The 16,553-nt window shown below is 39.5% G+C and overlaps 1 protein-coding gene across 5 annotated transcripts in view; it reads left to right on the forward strand.

Annotated features, from left to right (window-relative positions):
• TAF4B (TATA-box binding protein associated factor 4b) overlaps nucleotides 1–16,553 on the forward strand; it is a 147,092-nt gene that overhangs the window by 78,852 nt on the left and 51,687 nt on the right. For all 5 annotated transcript variants that reach the window (XM_063076909.1, XM_063076912.1, XM_063076913.1 and 2 more), the window contains one exon: nucleotides 3,329–3,385. In XM_063076909.1, the coding sequence (XP_062932979.1) occupies nucleotides 3,329–3,385 (57 nt within the window). The remainder of the gene's footprint in view (nucleotides 1–3,328; nucleotides 3,386–16,553) is intronic.

Consider the following 16,553-nt stretch of genomic DNA (forward strand, 5'->3'; position numbering starts at 1 on the left):
CCCTTGAGGATGTGGGCACCACAGTCTTGTCACTGTGCAGCTTCCAACTGTCCCACAGTTTTAGCCCCTAGGCTTACACCCTCTGTACTGGGAAGAGTGGGGAGGTGGGATAGGCAGATGCTCTTCCTTGAACCCTTAAGTGTTTATGTGCAAGCACACAGCCATTGTAATGAAGTGGTTTATTGGTATTTTATTTCCAATTGATGTGCTGTAAACAAGGTCATAAAGTATTAAATACTATCTTAGTTATTACTGAATATAATGTATTATACTTGCTCCCAATCTCTTTTGGCTTTTGCTTCTTTACCAGACTTCTTAATGTTGGAGTGTCCCAGGTTTCAGTCCTAGGACTTTTTTTCTGTCTTCATTCCCTCTTAAGTTTGTATTTCCAATTCAGCCTACGTTCTGAAACTCTGGACTCATGCTGGTAATTGCCTACTTGACATCCCTTTATTGGCTAATAGGTATTTCAAATTTATTATATCGAAAAGGACTCCTGATATTCCTTTCCCCTCTAAATACCTTTTGCAGGTTTTTCCATCTCAGTAAATGACACCATCATTTGCCCAGTTGTTTAAGCCAGAAAACCTAGGAATCATTTTTAACTCCTCTGTCTCTCCTCTCCCCATATCCAGTTCACTTTCTATTATGTTCCCAGAATGTATTCATCTTCTCTTCATCACCCTTGTCACCACTTTAGTGTAAAGCATTTTTTACTGAACTTTTCTAATATCGTCTAACTGATCTCCTTTTCCTTCTACAATATTCTCCATACTCTGGTCAGAATAATGTTTTTATTACCATGTGTGTCTCCATTGCTTATTAGCCTTCAGTGGCTTCCTGTTGCTCTTAAAATAGAATCCAGACTTCTTAGCAAATTTTAAAAGGCCTTGCATTATCTGGTATCTACCCGCATCTCTGAGCTTGCCTCATATCACTCCCTTTAGTCACTCTGCTCCAGTCACATTGATCTTTCTGTTTCTGGAGTATGCCAAGCATGTGCCCACCTTAGGATATTAGACTTCTACTTAGGCATTGAAAACTAAACCTTGAGTTCCTTTCCCCTAAATCTGCTCTTACTTAGATCTTTGCCCTCTCAGAAAGTTGGCATTTCCGTCCTCCTAGTTGCTTAGGCTAGAATCCTAGGAGTCATACTGTATTCATCTCTTTATTTCATACCCTATATCCAGTCTGTCAACAAATCTTGTTGGTCTTACCTGCAGAATGTTTCTAATCTAAACATTTATCATCTTCTTTGCTATGATGCTAGCCCAAGCTGCCCTCATCTTTTTCCCAATCAGTCTCTGATTTATGACAGTTGTTTTAGGACAGTCCAATTATTCTGTGTGCCCTGTGCATCCCTATAGTGCACTCTCTATGTAGCTGCCAGAGCCACTTTTCAAAAGTGTCACATCAATGGCATCTTATTTCTGTGTTGCAAACCCTACGGTGGCTTGTTTGATAACTGTAAGCAATCCCCCAACTTCCCAAACCTTTCTCTCCTTCAACATTTCTCTATGCCTCACCTACATAGCCCTTCTTTCTTTCCTCAGATAGGTCCAAGCTTGTTCCCATTTTAAGGTTTTGACAATTACTGTGCTTTCTTCTTGGAATGTTCTTCCCCCAGATTTTTGCATGGCTGCTTCCTTCTTGTTATTCAGATCTCTTCTCAAATGTCAGTCCTCAGAGATGCCTTCCCTACCATCCTAGCAGAGAAGTACCCACCACACTTCTCTCTCTTCCTCTTCATCACTATTTTATTTTATTTATAGCATTCTTCTTCACATTATTTTATTTTATTTATAGCATTTTTATCACATTTTATTTTATTTATAGCACTTACCAGTATCAGCAATTTGTTTTGTGTTTTTACCCTTCATAAATGTTTTACATATCATAAATATGTTTAATTTTTATAAAATTGTTTTTATTATTTTTCTCTCCTTAAAATGTAAGTTACTTGAGAGCAGGGACTTTGTCCAGTTATTTCATCTCTTTATCTCTAAGGCCTAGAACAGTGTCACACAGAGTAGAATCTGTATTATAGATGACCAGTAAATATTGGATTACTGTCAAAGACTTTATACCCAAATATGCCCATTTTATACTTGGGCAAAAAATTATATATGTGCACACATACATACATATTTTTATATAAACACATATATACACATATTCATTCTCTCCTAATATCTTAGGTGGAAAAACAAAGGAGTTTGTCTTAGTTTGAGTTGAAATGAAGCTGTTTTAGTAGATTGGGGACTAAGTGAAGGAAAAATTACTAGCTTTTTGTAGAATTTTGTGTATATATTTAATTAAGATGTTTGAAATTAGAAGGCATTTGTAAATCTAAATCGACTGTCTCTTGTGTTTTCCTTTCACAAAGGTAATGGTCAGTCAATAAAACTATCAGGTAAACTTAGTAAATAGGAAAATACTTTTAGCTTTTATTTTATTAGCTATCTTTAGCTTAGTTAGCTAAGGTTGCATTTTTATCAGCACCACACTCTCCCGAGTGAGCCACGAGCCGGCCCTAAGGTTGCATTTTTAGAGAACAGCTATTCAGATTTGTAAGGAGTTAACTTCATTAGGATGAGCAAAAAGATACATCTATCCCAAGTGTGTTTTCCAATGGGTTAATGTTCATGGTATCAGAAATAAAGTTTCTTACCCTTTGTTCCATCACAGCATTATGTATAGAAGGTAGCTCTCTTCTTATACCAGTCCTGTACTAAGGAAAAGTGACTTTCAGTAAACATTTGTTGAACATATACTTGTGCACAACTTTCTATTAAATGCTGTAGAGGACCCAAGGATGATAAATACTCTAATGAAAACACTGGGATGTGTTTCCTACTTATACTTTCAGCAATTATGTTTTTAAAGAGAATGATTCGGTTCAAGGTTAGTCAGGTTCTTGATTTTAATAGTCCTTGAAATACCTCCAAAATAGCTTCACCTGAAGATCAGCCAGTGTTGTTTTCATTCCTTTGAACCAACAATTCTTCTTTTTCTCTTTTCCTTCATTCATACCCTCTGTTTTTTAGTTTTCAGTGTTCCAACAGGAACATCATGCCTCAACTGGACCTGACTGACATTGTTAGCATCATTTTCAGTATAAGCTTCCTTCAGGCTAGAGCTGCAGCAGCCGGCCCAGATGATGAGGGGGGAGTTAGGGTGGGAGTGCAGCTAAACTGGATTGAGGCATCTTCCCCTGGAGCTAAGATTTTCAATCACAAGAGAAAATTGTCATTTATTAAATATTTAACAGCAACTATGGTGTTTGGATGCTAGTAATTTCTATTAAAATTTTCTTTTCCTTTGATAGAGTCGTTCCAATAAAGAAGATCCAGAACAGCTGAGATTAAAGCAGAAAGCCAAAGAGGTAGGACTTTCAAGTTACCATGATTGTCTTTGTGTTTGAGGGAAGGTTGGCAGCTTTCTCCTGGCAATTAGGTCAGGGTTTATTTTGCTGTTGCATACCATTTGCAGAAGCCTTGGGGAAGGACAGGAACTGCTAAAGGCAAGGGCAGTACTTCAAATGAGGTCAATGAGTTATGTGCTCTCTTTTTAAAATTTATTTTCAAGGCTTAGGCCTGTCTAGAAATGGCCCTTTGTAAACTATAGCAGTAGTGTACTTGGAGGAATATAATGTGGGATTTAAACCAAAAAAAAGAAACTTTTGAGATTTAGCATCTGGGACTGTACAATAAGCTACATTTTTCCAGGGTAATTGTTCGTTTTGTAAATCTGATACTGCTTATAATTCTTTGGCTGGGAGGCGGTACTGGGATTTAGTTTTAAATGGAAAACGCCTCTGGCTTTTAATTTTCTGGGCCCAGCAGTTTTCTGTTCTGGAATGGAGCCCTTGTTTCACACAGTTCATGTTTAGCTGCAGGGGTTTTAGTTTATAGCTTAGACTGGTTAAGCTTTTACTCCCAGAGGCCTCTGCATAGCAACTGTAGAAATCAACAAATAAGTTCATTTATGTCTGCAGCCTCCTCTCAGTAGCTGACTTTTTACATTTCCCAATATCCATTTCCTGACTTTTTTAGCCCCAGAGAAAAAAGCTCCACTAATTGGAGCTTATTTTAATTGAGCCTTAATATTGTATCTCACTGGAGTTGCCCCCAGAGCTGCTGAGAACAGAATGAAATGAAAGTACCTAAGGTTGAAGATGTGGTGTTGTGTACGGGTGTGTGTGTGTGAATTTTTTCACTTGACCTACAGATTCTTTTCCCTCTTGAATAAATCATCAAGCCTGTTCACATTTCTGATTAAGGATCTGACAGCAGACGATAATAAAGACAATTGAGGTGTGAGACGTGTGATATGGAGCTGAAGAAATTGGTTTCTATAGTTACTTGACTGATTTCATGCAATTTTTAAGGATCTTTGTTCTAAATAAGAGTGATTTCCTGAACAACCTTTTTCCTTAACTGTGCCTCTTGAACTATGAAATTTGTTGTTGCTTAACATTGCTGCACTTGGCTCCTAGGTGCCAGCAGCAGCAGGTTATTTATGAATGTTTTAAAGGCCCTTATTGTTTGGATTAATGTAGGAGCTGAGGCAAAACAAATGGAAATCTAGTAAGATTCTCACAATCATTGTGGTGTGTTTTCATTAACAGAGGGAGGAAAATACATGAGCTCTGGGTAGAGGGATTTCAGGACTGGGACAAGGAACACTAGAAAGGGAGAACATTAAAATGGTTTGAAACCAAAAACATTTAATTTTCAAAAACAAAATATTTGTCATATTTTTTCTTTCCAGTGGAAAATATATCTAAATATATTAATATGGGAACTGTACCTAGCAAACCTGGCTTCATGATAGATTATTTGGGGATGAACAACCTATTGTTGCTCATAATCATGGGTATCCCTCTCTGTTTTGATTAAGGACTGATTAGATGCTTATCTCACTTTCTAATTGCATCTGCTTTTTGGAAAATATAGAAAGCCTACCCTTTTAGCCTTAAGGATCTTCCCCTGTCTGTTCCTTCTTCATAAACATCTGTATCTTAGATTACTTTTTTCTTCAGCTTTGTATAGAATGGTTTTGTTTGTTTGTTTGATTTTTCTTTTAGTATTGTGTTTAATTATTCCCTGAGGGATAAATAGGTGGATACTTTTCAGAGGAAATTGTGAGAAGAAATGTGCAAAAGTAAAGTCTCCCCTAATGAGAACAGGTGGTAGCAAACCTGTTTTTTTCCTCTTCCTTGTACCTCTATTTCTTTTTTCAAGCAAAATTAAAAGAACTCAATATAATTTCTTTACAAAATATTTTGAAAGTTTTCTAGTTGCTTCCTATTATAAATCCTCTTTGATCAAAAAAGTCAACTACATTGGTCTAGTTCCAAGAACAAAGCCGTTCTGTATTGCAAATGCTTGGTGAAAGTTAAATATTGTCATTTTTGTCATCCTCTTGCCCCCTAGAGCTCTTAATAACTTTAATGTTCTAAGGGGCTGTAGTTCAGAATCAAGCACACAGAGATACCATATTTAGTTTGATTTCATTAATATTGACCCTATCTTAATAGAGAGTTGAATTGTTCTCTTGTATGGTAATTTGTAAGGTTAGCATTTGGGATGTACTAATCGCTGTCACACTGGTATAAACTATAATGCTTTGGTTTGTGATTTTTTGGTATTTGGCTATCTGGGAAGTATTCTTTGTTCAATTGTGAAAATTAGTACAGATTCTTTATCGTTGCTTGATTTGGAACTGCTTTCCTTTCCCTTTCCAGGTAACCACCTACCTACCAAGCTGGTCACAGGAAATAGATTAATGACAGTATCTTATGAGTGCAGGACTCTGAAGAACTGTTTAGAGGAGTTGTAGGCTTTATTTACACTGGGAAATATTTTAGTAGTGGTATTTGTCATATAAATATTAAATCACAACTTGAATCCGTTTCTTACATAATCTTATAATCCAGTTTTGCTTTTAACTGTTAAGGACTAGAATTTTGATCTTGATCATTTCTCCTGTGGTTTTTCTTTCTCTAATACAGTTTTAGAGGCTATTCATTTCTTCTTTGCATTCTGGGTATAAGGAAAAATTGTGTTAAATTGGGCAGGTTTTTATAAAGGTATTTCTTTTTCATTCTTCCTTATTGACTTCTTCCGATTTTGTCATTCTCATTTGGCACAGAAAAAAAAAAAAGGCTGCCTTTGGGTTTGCCTCCAGCCTCATCTAAATCGTTGAAGTAGTTCTTGCTGCATACTGTTCTTATTGACCTGACGGGTTATCTATCTATTTGAAAACATTACTGTTGTCTGGCTGAAATGTCTGTGCATAGCCCTATAATTCAAACATTTTAATTTAAACTTAGAGGCTGTCTTTTTTCTTTTTTTGTGTTTTTGCAAAAAAAAAATCATTATAGGCATATTTTCAATGCCAGCACTTTCAAATTCTGAACTTTTGGATTTTCTTAGATTCTTTTCCTAAAATGTAAGTTCTGACATTTTTCTATTTCACCATTTATTTGTGAAAGGTTTTTAATAGATTACTAATTGTCAAATTCTAACTTCAAACAAGCAGGCACATCTTTGCTTAATGCATCTGCAGACTTGTTCAAAATGTGTTCGTGTGTGTGTGTGTCCTAGATTAACATCTAGCCCTTAGTATTTCCCTTTCTTACCAAATCATCCAGAATCCTTCAGTTAGCCATTTGACCTTGTAGTTCAAACATCCTGATTCTTTAAGCATTTGTTATATATTTGTGATCCTTATTTTATTTTGAATTTCTTCTTTTTAATTGGGAAATGTGAGTTTGTTTATCTGTGCAGAGTGAGTCGAATTCATTTACTTTCTTTTTAACAAATCCTAGCATTCCCACTTTGTTATCAGACAATAGAGTGGAGAAAAAGGAATGCAAGACATACCTGATGGCACATTGGCTTCCCTGTGCAACCTGTAGGAACTGGGCAAAAGAATAAGTATTAAATGATTAAAATGCATAACAGATTAGAACACATGTACCCTGAAGTATTTAGGACTGTTAAATAAAATTTATAGGAGGCCATTGGTTTGGACTGAGCTCCTGCACTAGTCCCAACATACCAAACCAATATAGAGTTACTCATGCTGACATTCCACACCACCAAACCAAAACTAAGTTGTTTATCTGAACTTCCAGGAAATCACGCACATGTGCACACAGAAAGAAAGAGAGAGAGTGAGAGAATGAGAATGAGAGAAAGAGAATAGCCAAATCCCCAAACAGGTCAGTTTTAACCAGCATGATAAGGAAGTCCCCTTTGCTTTAACCTTTATGAGGAAAGTAACTTGGATACAACCAGTCAGCTTTTTATTCTCTGTTTCTGCTTTCCTCGGCCCTTTTCTATCTATAAAGCCAACCTTCTCTGCCCAGTTCATCAGAACACTCATTTTATTTTATAGAATGAGGTGTTGCCCAATTCTAGAATCACAAATAAAAGCCACTTAAGATCTTTAAACTAAATTTGTTATACATAATTTTGTCTTTTGATTGGATTTTTGTTAATAGAAAATGTAGGTTATAAAAACTTTAAGTGCCACTCTATAAAGCATTATTATATAAGAAATAAAATACTGAATCACAAGGCTCATTACTGATTAGAAAATATATTATTTAGGTATGTGAAGAGAAAGATTTTTTAAAAAATGAAATTTAAAGAGATACGTAGTCAGTGAAACGTGATAATTAAGGCTGACTATTAAATTACAGCAATTTGTATTTAAACTTTATGCTAGTTCTGCATGGGACAATAATGCATAGAACACTGGATTGAGGAAAATGAAATTTGTCATTGAAAGTACATTCTAGAACTAGCCAGCCACCAAAACAAAACACACACACAAAAATGTACATTCTAGCAATCAAATGAAGGTAGTATAGAGAGAAACAGAGATTCAGAGGTTTCAAAGCATTGATAGTCTAGGGCAGTTCTCAAACATTTGCATGCATGAAAAGTATCTGGAGGGCTTGTTTAAAATACAGATCACTGGGCCCCACACCCAGAGTGTATGATATCATAGGTCCAAAGTGGGGCCTGAAAATATGCATTTCCAACGAGTTCCCATATGCTGCTGCTATTGCTGCTACTCTGCAGATCACACTTAGAACAGTTGGTCTAGGAGGAGAAACAAGGGGGTCTTTAAAATGTTATTACTTTTATTTTCCCACTAACTAAATGGTCAAGGAAAGTTAAACAAAATCTTGTGATTGTGGATCTGAGATTTGGTATCTAGAACTGGCATAGTTTAATTACCGCCTGATTACATTCAATAAGTTCTCTCTTGGCAAAAGAAAAGCCACACTAGGTTTTTTCGTGGGCTTTTTCACAAGAGACCTTTATTGGAGGTATTTCTTTACTGGTATACCTTACATTGAGAAGATGACATTTTATTTAGAGATTCATCAGAAGATTGCACGCATCCTTAATTTTGAAGTGTAGGATCTGTGTGTCTTAAGAGACACATTAATCTCTTGGTGAAATAGATGAATATTATAAAAGAAATAGCATTGAAGTAGAAATCAGTAGTGTTAGCTTCTAGATTCAGCCTGCCATTTGTCTACATCTCACTTTTGGGAAGTTACTTTACCTCTTTGAACTTACCTCAGTTTCTTTGTATTTAAAATAAGTGTAACAAAACCTGCTCTGCTTATGATACAAGGCTGTTGGAATTTAAGGAAAGGTGAAGCATAAAAGAAAAAGTCAGTAGCTTAAGAACAGTAGCTATAGGAACACTTAAGATAGATGCCATCAGGCTGTTAGACTTAGGTTTGAGATTGACCATGGATATGTTAGGTTTTTTCTCCCTCTTCCAGCGTATTGGAAAGGGAGATGGAAAAAGAGCGTAAGGGTGAGAACTTAAAAAAAAAAAGTTTTGTAATATAGAATAACGATAGCACATTATATTTTAAACAATTCATAAATCAAGTATTATGTTTAATTTAAAGGGAGATGGTATCTAATTAAGATTATGAGGAATATACCATTTTTCTGAAAGGTAGGGATGGATGAGAAGGGCTGACCAGCAAGGCATCAGAATGTATATTTCAATTTCCAAGAATCTCAGGTGTTCTGGACAATGTCTAATAAGAATTTGCCATAGTGACTGGGGAAGGAAAAAAAAATCCGACTCTGTACTGTTTGATGTGGTGGAATGCCTGCCAAATAGTTGTCTTTGGGGGCTTGAAAAGGATTTTGCATTTCTGTTTTGGTATCCTTAAATTTTAGAAGAGGTGTAAGGGTAGTGATTTTGGGGGACTTGCTTTTTGGTTCCATTGGTTTAAGATTCACCTGGGGTTTTTTGTTTATTTTATTTTATTTTTTAATTGAATCGTAATGGATTATACATGTTTTTGGTGTTCAATGTTGATGTATGTTGATCAAATCAATATTAATAGCATATACATTATTACAAATCGTATTTATTCTTTATGCCCATTATCCAATCTCTCCCCATCCTCCTCTCCCTCCCCCATCCTTACCTCTGATAATCCTAGATTTCTTCTCTCCTTATGAAAGAGTAATGGTTATTCTGCTGATTTGTTGCCTAGATGATCTGTCCAGTGCTGAGAGAGGTGTGTTCAGGTCCCCCACTATAAGTGTAGAGCAGATGCTTCTATCACTCTGGATAGAAAGGCTTTGTGGAAAGAGACATCCTCTTCTTTTCTTTGGTCTCTGCTTGTGACTCTCCTGTCATCTCCTTGTGTCAATGCAGTTGAGTGGCTGGTGGGCCATTTGTGTGGTGGTTGTAACATCTAGCTGCTTTTGCAGCAGCTGTGGTTATTGTGGATGTGGTGGGCCACCCACGTGGAAGTGATGTTTTTGGTGTGCTCCTTGCCTGGTTGCAGGAGGAAGGGTCAGTCCCTGGCTTCATGCATCAGGACCCCAGTTGGGCCCCGTGGCAGCGGTGGCCTGCCTGGTTGTGGGAGGAGGGGTCAGTCCCTGGCTCCATCAGGTTTTACATTCTAAGATGTTGTTGCAGAGCATTTGGGTGGGAGGGGGAGAGGGAAAGGGGACAGGAAATAGGGTGGGAGAAGGAGGAAGGAGGGGGGATGTGGTTGAGGTCCGTGGCACCTCCCTCATTCCTGCAGGGGAGAGAAGGGGGCTTCTGGTGGTGGCTTGGTCATTGCTGGGCTGAATGCAGATATCTGGAGGGTGTGGCCAAAGCCTGCAGCCCCACACTGCCCTGGCTGGGGACCATGGGGTATTTCCTCTGGCAGCTCACTAGTTGTCACTGGGCTGGATGCAGGTGTCAAGGGGGCATGGCTGAGGCTCTTGGCCACCCATCCTCCCAGTTCGGGGGCCTGGGGCACTTCCTACAGCAGCTCAGTGGTCATGGCTGGGCTGGTTGTGGGTTTCAGGAGGCATGGCTGAAGCCCTTGGCCCTCCCCCATCTCTGGCTTGTGAGTCCAGGGGTCTTCGGGTCCTTCTAGGTTTTATAGGTGTTCTTTGGTGAAGTGAGATCTTTACCAGTTAGTATCAAACTATGTCTCTGGTCTGTGGGTATTTTATTTTTTCTTTCAGTTCTGTGTTGGATTGTTTGCTGTTCCCACCACTCAAACTCTGCACTAGAACGAATTTGTTGTCCTTTGCTTACTTTGAAAATGGAGGAAATTCCTGTGGTGACCAGTACTTGAGCCCTGGGGTTGAGCTAAATTGCTGTTTTGCTGTTGATTCCCTGGGGAGGGCTTTTTGCGCAGCTCAGGTTTTAATGATTGACTTTGTAGGTACTTCTGGGTCTTGTGAGATCCAGTACGCCTGGGTTGTGTAGGAACTCTGGTTTGGACCTGAGTCTTTTCAGCAAACTGCACCCCCTGCAGTTCTCTATTCCTTACCAGTCTACACAGAGTGGGCCTATACTGATTGGAGGGCAGATCAGCTGTCCATGCTGTGCCCCAGTGCTCTCCCAGTGAGCCTGGCTCACCCACCACCTTCACTCCAAACACTTCCCATGGGATGGGCTGTGCTCAGGTCCCTTGTGATGACTTACTGGCCTCTGAGTGGCTTTTTTTTCCAGTTGTTATGGCTCTTTGCTCCTATGTGGGGCACCAGGGATGTCTTTTCCCCTGCCACCTCTAAGCAACTTCATCAGAAGGGCATAGCTGTCGCTTTTGCCAGCTCTTCCTCTGTGTGCTCACTGGGGCCAGTCTTGAAGTGGCTGGGATTTCAAATGGTGTGATCGATCCTTTCTTTCTTTCATCATGGCCTCTCCTGCCTTCATGCACTCCGTAGGTCTCTCTTACTCTTTCCTGGAGCTCCAGCAGCCCCAGCTTGACTGTCATTGCTTTTTAATCGTTGTGAATTGGTTGATTTGTGGGAGACAGTGACGCTGGGGACTGTCCATTCTGCCATCTTGACCAGAAGCCCTAAGATTCACCTGTTAATGTTTCATGATTATTTGCTTGTTTTGTAGTAAAATATTTTAGGATTTACGTTGCTTTCCCCAGTAAATTTATTATTTTTAGCATAATTTAGAATTAATTATAAGCCTCATTGAGAATTGTAGAGTTTGGTTAGTAATTTTTCCAAAGCACATCTAAAATTTAATTTAAATTTTTATTGTTTTTTAAAGTTTTTTCCAAGTCAGTACACAAAAAGTTTCTATTGTTTGGTGTTAGGGTTTTATTGTTATCTTGATGTATAATTTTATTGCAAAATATAAGCAGGACATTATTCTTATGTCTTCGTATGCTGAATTCAAAACCTGGTAATGTATTTCTCTTATTTCTTTAGATTCTTTCAAACATTCCTATTTAATGACAATAGCTATTTTCAGTGCTATTAAAGTATTTATTGTGTGACAACACACGTAAACCTTGGAAAGACGTTAACTTACCTCTCAGCTCTTTCCTTATCACCCCTGCCTCTTTTTGGTCTTGGGGATAACCCATCGTTTTATACCTTATTACTTTCCAAAAGTTTGTAGCAAAATCAGACTGAAGACGACACCACTTCATATTTTTGGATCATTTGTGATAAGAGGTAGTTTTCCTGTTCTCTTTTGTATTTTTAGTGCCTGTATTTTGCCCTTATATCTTCCCTTCCATAAGCATGAAAAAGAAACATATTTTTAGATTTCCCATACTGTTAGTGTGGAACTGTAGAGATATATTTGGTCCTTCTTAACAGAAGAATATAACAATATGTCCCTATGTCTGTCTAGGCATTTGAATTATTTAATACATGTTTAATTGAAGGAAAAATTATAACATCAAGGATTTTCAATGTATGCATATGTCATATATAAAATGATTGCAACAAAGCGTAGATAAAGGGACATCCATAAGGGTAAGGTTTCTATATTCTGCTTGATGTGACTAAATATTGATTCTAAGTAAATTTAAGAAAATTGTAACTTTTAGAACCACTCCTGAAATTACAATTAAATATATTCAGAAATGTACTTAAAACACAATAGATAAGTTTAAATGAAGTATTAAAAATATCGGACATACCCAAAAGAAGTAGGAAAGGGGAAACAGAGCAGTGACAAACAGAGGGAACAAACAAAAGAAATAATAAGTTTCAAGATGGCGGCGGCTGCGGCGGCTGGCGCGGAGTAGCTGAGGTGGAAAAGGTGGCCACTGGGCCTCAGGCAGCCGGGAAACTTGTGGACCTTCCTCTGGCCATCTCTTAAGGGAGGACCGCTGCTGCTGGCCGGTTGTGGGGGCTCAACGCCACTTTGCCCCCGGCAGGAGAGGCTGCCTCATTTACAGGCAACAGCTTTGAAGTGTGGAGCAGGAAAAGAACTGATTCTTAGCTGCAAAAGCGAGTCTTGAAACAGGGAACACGGCGCCAGGGCTGCTGTGGATGCAGCCAGGATCCCGGAGGCTGGGGCCGCACTGAAGGCGGCCAGCTGCCCTATTCAGGATTCGAGGTTTCAGGCCGGCATTAAAGAAGATTCCTGGGAGCGCCCGAGCCGCGCCGCGACTGAACAGCCCGAGGCGGCAGCGCCGAGAACACGGAAGGCAACAAACCAGAGACAGAGCGAGCGCCCGACCTGGCACAGCACTGTGAGTGATCCCTGGCACAGCTCTGTTCGGGGGGTGGATGCCCACGCGGCTCCCGCCTGCACCACCAGGCCACTCACTGCCCCGGTGCTGCCTCCATTTTCCCAGGTGCGGGCAGCTCCGCCCTGATCGGCCATCACTGAGCCCATTTGCTTGGCCTGGCGCGGGGCTTTCCGGACCCTGCGGGCTGGCCTCCTCTCCCACTCCCTCCGCGGTTCTCTGGCGGGGCTGGGGGTGTGGGGCGTCCCGACCAGTGTTGGGAGGGCTAGGAAGTACAGGTGGGCCGACTGTCACTCCACCACACCCTGAACTCCGCCCCGGTAAACTTCCTGTTACTGGGAGGCAGATACCATCTCTGCGACCACCAGTTTGGAAAAAAGCCTAACGAATTTCTGGTTGGGAATAGTGTGGTAGGAGAGTTCCCAGGTCCGCTAGAACCTGCCGGAGAGCAGGCTGCAGGCGGGCACTAGACTCGGTTTATACTGGGGGGATACAAAGGTGAACAAGACCCGAGAAAGATCTACACAGTGCTACAAAGGCACCCAGAGAGACCGGTCGTCTGTGCCTAGCAGAAACCTGGTAGACTTCCTGGGCGAGGCGGTGCTGAGCAGGGTCTTGAAGGCCCAGCTGATAGACGAGGGGTGCAGAAGACACACCCCAGCCCAGCACAGTGTGCACAGAGGGGGGAGACGTGCGGCCAGGGAGGCGGAGACTCGACAGAAACCACACACCCGGTGGGGTCGCCACTGCACGATCTAACAGCCTGGGCCAGAGCACACGGAACGGGGAGAAGTCCTGTACAGAAAGTGAAAGCTCAACAGAGATCACACACCCTGTGGTACGTGATCCACCAGCCCAGCAGAGTACAAGCTGACCAGAAAGGTGGATCCCCGGAGAAGCCCAAGACCCGAGGCAACCACACACACAAGACACTAGAGGCCAACTGAGCAGTCACGGTGGGAGCCATACCAAATTGGCAACCACAGCAACATCCTATTTAGTCATTAGTCTCAAACCCGTGGACTGTGAAACCCCCTGCCACAATGAATAAACACCAAAAAAAAAGACACCAGAAATACAAAAAATCTAGAAAGTACACCACCAAAAGTTCATAAATCTCATACTCTAGATCCTATAGAACAAGAAGCCCTTGAAATAACTGACAAGAAATTTCGAGTGATAATTCTAAGGAAACTGAATGAGATACAGGAAAACTCAGCTAGACATCATGATGAAATGAGGAAAAGTATACAGGATCTGAAAGAGGAAATATACAAGGAAATCAATGTCCTGAAAAAAAATGTAGCAGAACTTGCTGAACTGAAGAAGTTATTCAGCGAAATAAAAAACACAACAGAGAGTTTAACCAGCAGGCTTGTCGAAGTTGAAGAGAGAACCTCTGAACTTGAAGATGGGCTGTTTGAAATAACACAAGCAGACAAAAAGAAAGAAAAAAGAATCAAGGACATGGAAGAAAATCTGAGAGAGATATCAGACAACCTCAAGCGCTCAAATATCCGAGTCATGGGTATTCCAGAAGGGGAGGAAAATGGAGATTCCATTGAAAACATATTCAACAAAATAGTGGCAGAAAACTTCCCAGGTATAGGAAAAATCACAGATCTTCAGATCCAGGAAGCTCAACGATCTCCAAACGTATTCAACCCAAAAAGGCCTTCTCCAAGACATGTCATAGTCAAATTGGCAAAACTCAGAGACAAAGAGAGAATCTTAAAAGCTACAAGAGAGAAGCGTCAAATCACCTATAAGGGAGCCCCAATCAGGTTAACATCAGACTTTTCATCACAAACCCTAAAAGCTAGAAAGGAATGGGATGATATTTTCAAAATACTAAAAGACAAAGATTGCCAGCCAAGAATACTCTACCCTGCAAGGCTATCCTTCCGAAATGAGGGGCAAATAGTATATTTCTCAGACAAACAAAAACTGCGGGAGTTCACTACCACAAGACCACCCTTACAAGAAATCCTCAAGGGAGTACTGGGTTTGGTTCCTGAAAAATAACTACCACTGCCATAAAAACCCAAGAAAAATCTAAACCCGCTAGTACAATAAAAATGGCATTCATGAAGAGAAAACAAGCTAACAAAAACACTATCTACAACCTAAGGAACCAACAAACAAAGAAAGCAAACAGTAAATCAGAAAGCAAGGAACAAAAGACACCTACAACAACCAAACAACCCATAAAATGCTAGGAATAAATCAACACCTTTCAATAACAACTCTTAATGTTAAAGGCTTAAATTCCCCAATTAAAAGACACAGACTGGCTGACTGGATCAAAAAGCAGGACCCAACTATATGCTGCCTACAAGAGACCCACCTCACCCATAAAGATTCACACAGACTAAGAGTGAAAGGATGGAAAAAGATTTACCATGCAAACAGAAAAGAAAAACGAGCTGGAGTGGCTATTCTTATATCTGACAAAATAGACTTTAAACTAAAAACCATAAAAAGAGACAATGAGGGACACTACTTAATGATAAAAGGACTGATCCATCAAGAAGACATAACAATCATAAATATGTACGCACCCAATGTTGGAGCAGCCAGATTTATAAAACAAACTCTATTAGACCTAAAGAAGGAAATAGACACTAATACCATAATAGCAGGGGACCTGAACACTCCACTGTCAATATTAGACAGATCATCTAGGCAAAGAATCAGTAGAGAAACACAAGATCTAAACAAGACTCTAGACCAATTGGAATTGGCAGATATCTACAGAACATTCCACCCAACAACCTCAGAATATTCATTCTTCTCATCAGCACATGGATCATTCTCCAGGATAGATCACATATTAGGTCACAAATCAAGTCTCAATAAATTCAAAAAAATTGGAATTATCCCATGTATCTTCTCAGACCACAATGGATTAAAACTAGAAATTAATAACAAACAAAACTCTGGAAACTATACAAACACATGGAAATTAAACAGCATTCTACTTAATGACATATGGGTCCAAGAAGAAATCAAGCAGGAAATCAAAAAGTTTATTGAAACTAATGAAAATAATGATACATCATACCAAAACCTGTGGGATACTGCAAAAGCAGTATTGAGGGGAAAATTTATTGCATTAAATGCTCACTTCAGAAGAATGGAAAGATGGCAAGTGAACAACCTAACACTTCACCTTAAAGAACTAGAAAAACAAGAACAATCCAATCCTAAAGTTAGCAGACGGAAAGAAATCATTAAGATCAGAGCAGAACTGAATGAAATTGAAAACCAAAAAACAATTCAAAAGATCAACGAATCAAAAAGTTGGTTTTTTGAAAAGATAAATAAAATTGACAAACCATTAGCATGGCTAACAAAAAAAAGAAGAGAGAAGACTCAAATAACAAAAATTAGAAATGAAAAAGGCGATATTACAACTGATTCATCTGAAATACAAGGAATCATTCGAGACTACTACAAACAACTATACGCCAACAAATTTGAAAATCTGGAGGAAATGGATAAATTTCTGGACACACACAAGCTCCCAAAACTGAACCAT

The sequence above is a fragment of the Cynocephalus volans genome, chromosome 13 (assembly GCF_027409185.1).
Source record: "Cynocephalus volans isolate mCynVol1 chromosome 13, mCynVol1.pri, whole genome shotgun sequence".
Taxonomy (NCBI): domain Eukaryota; kingdom Metazoa; phylum Chordata; class Mammalia; order Dermoptera; family Cynocephalidae; genus Cynocephalus; species Cynocephalus volans.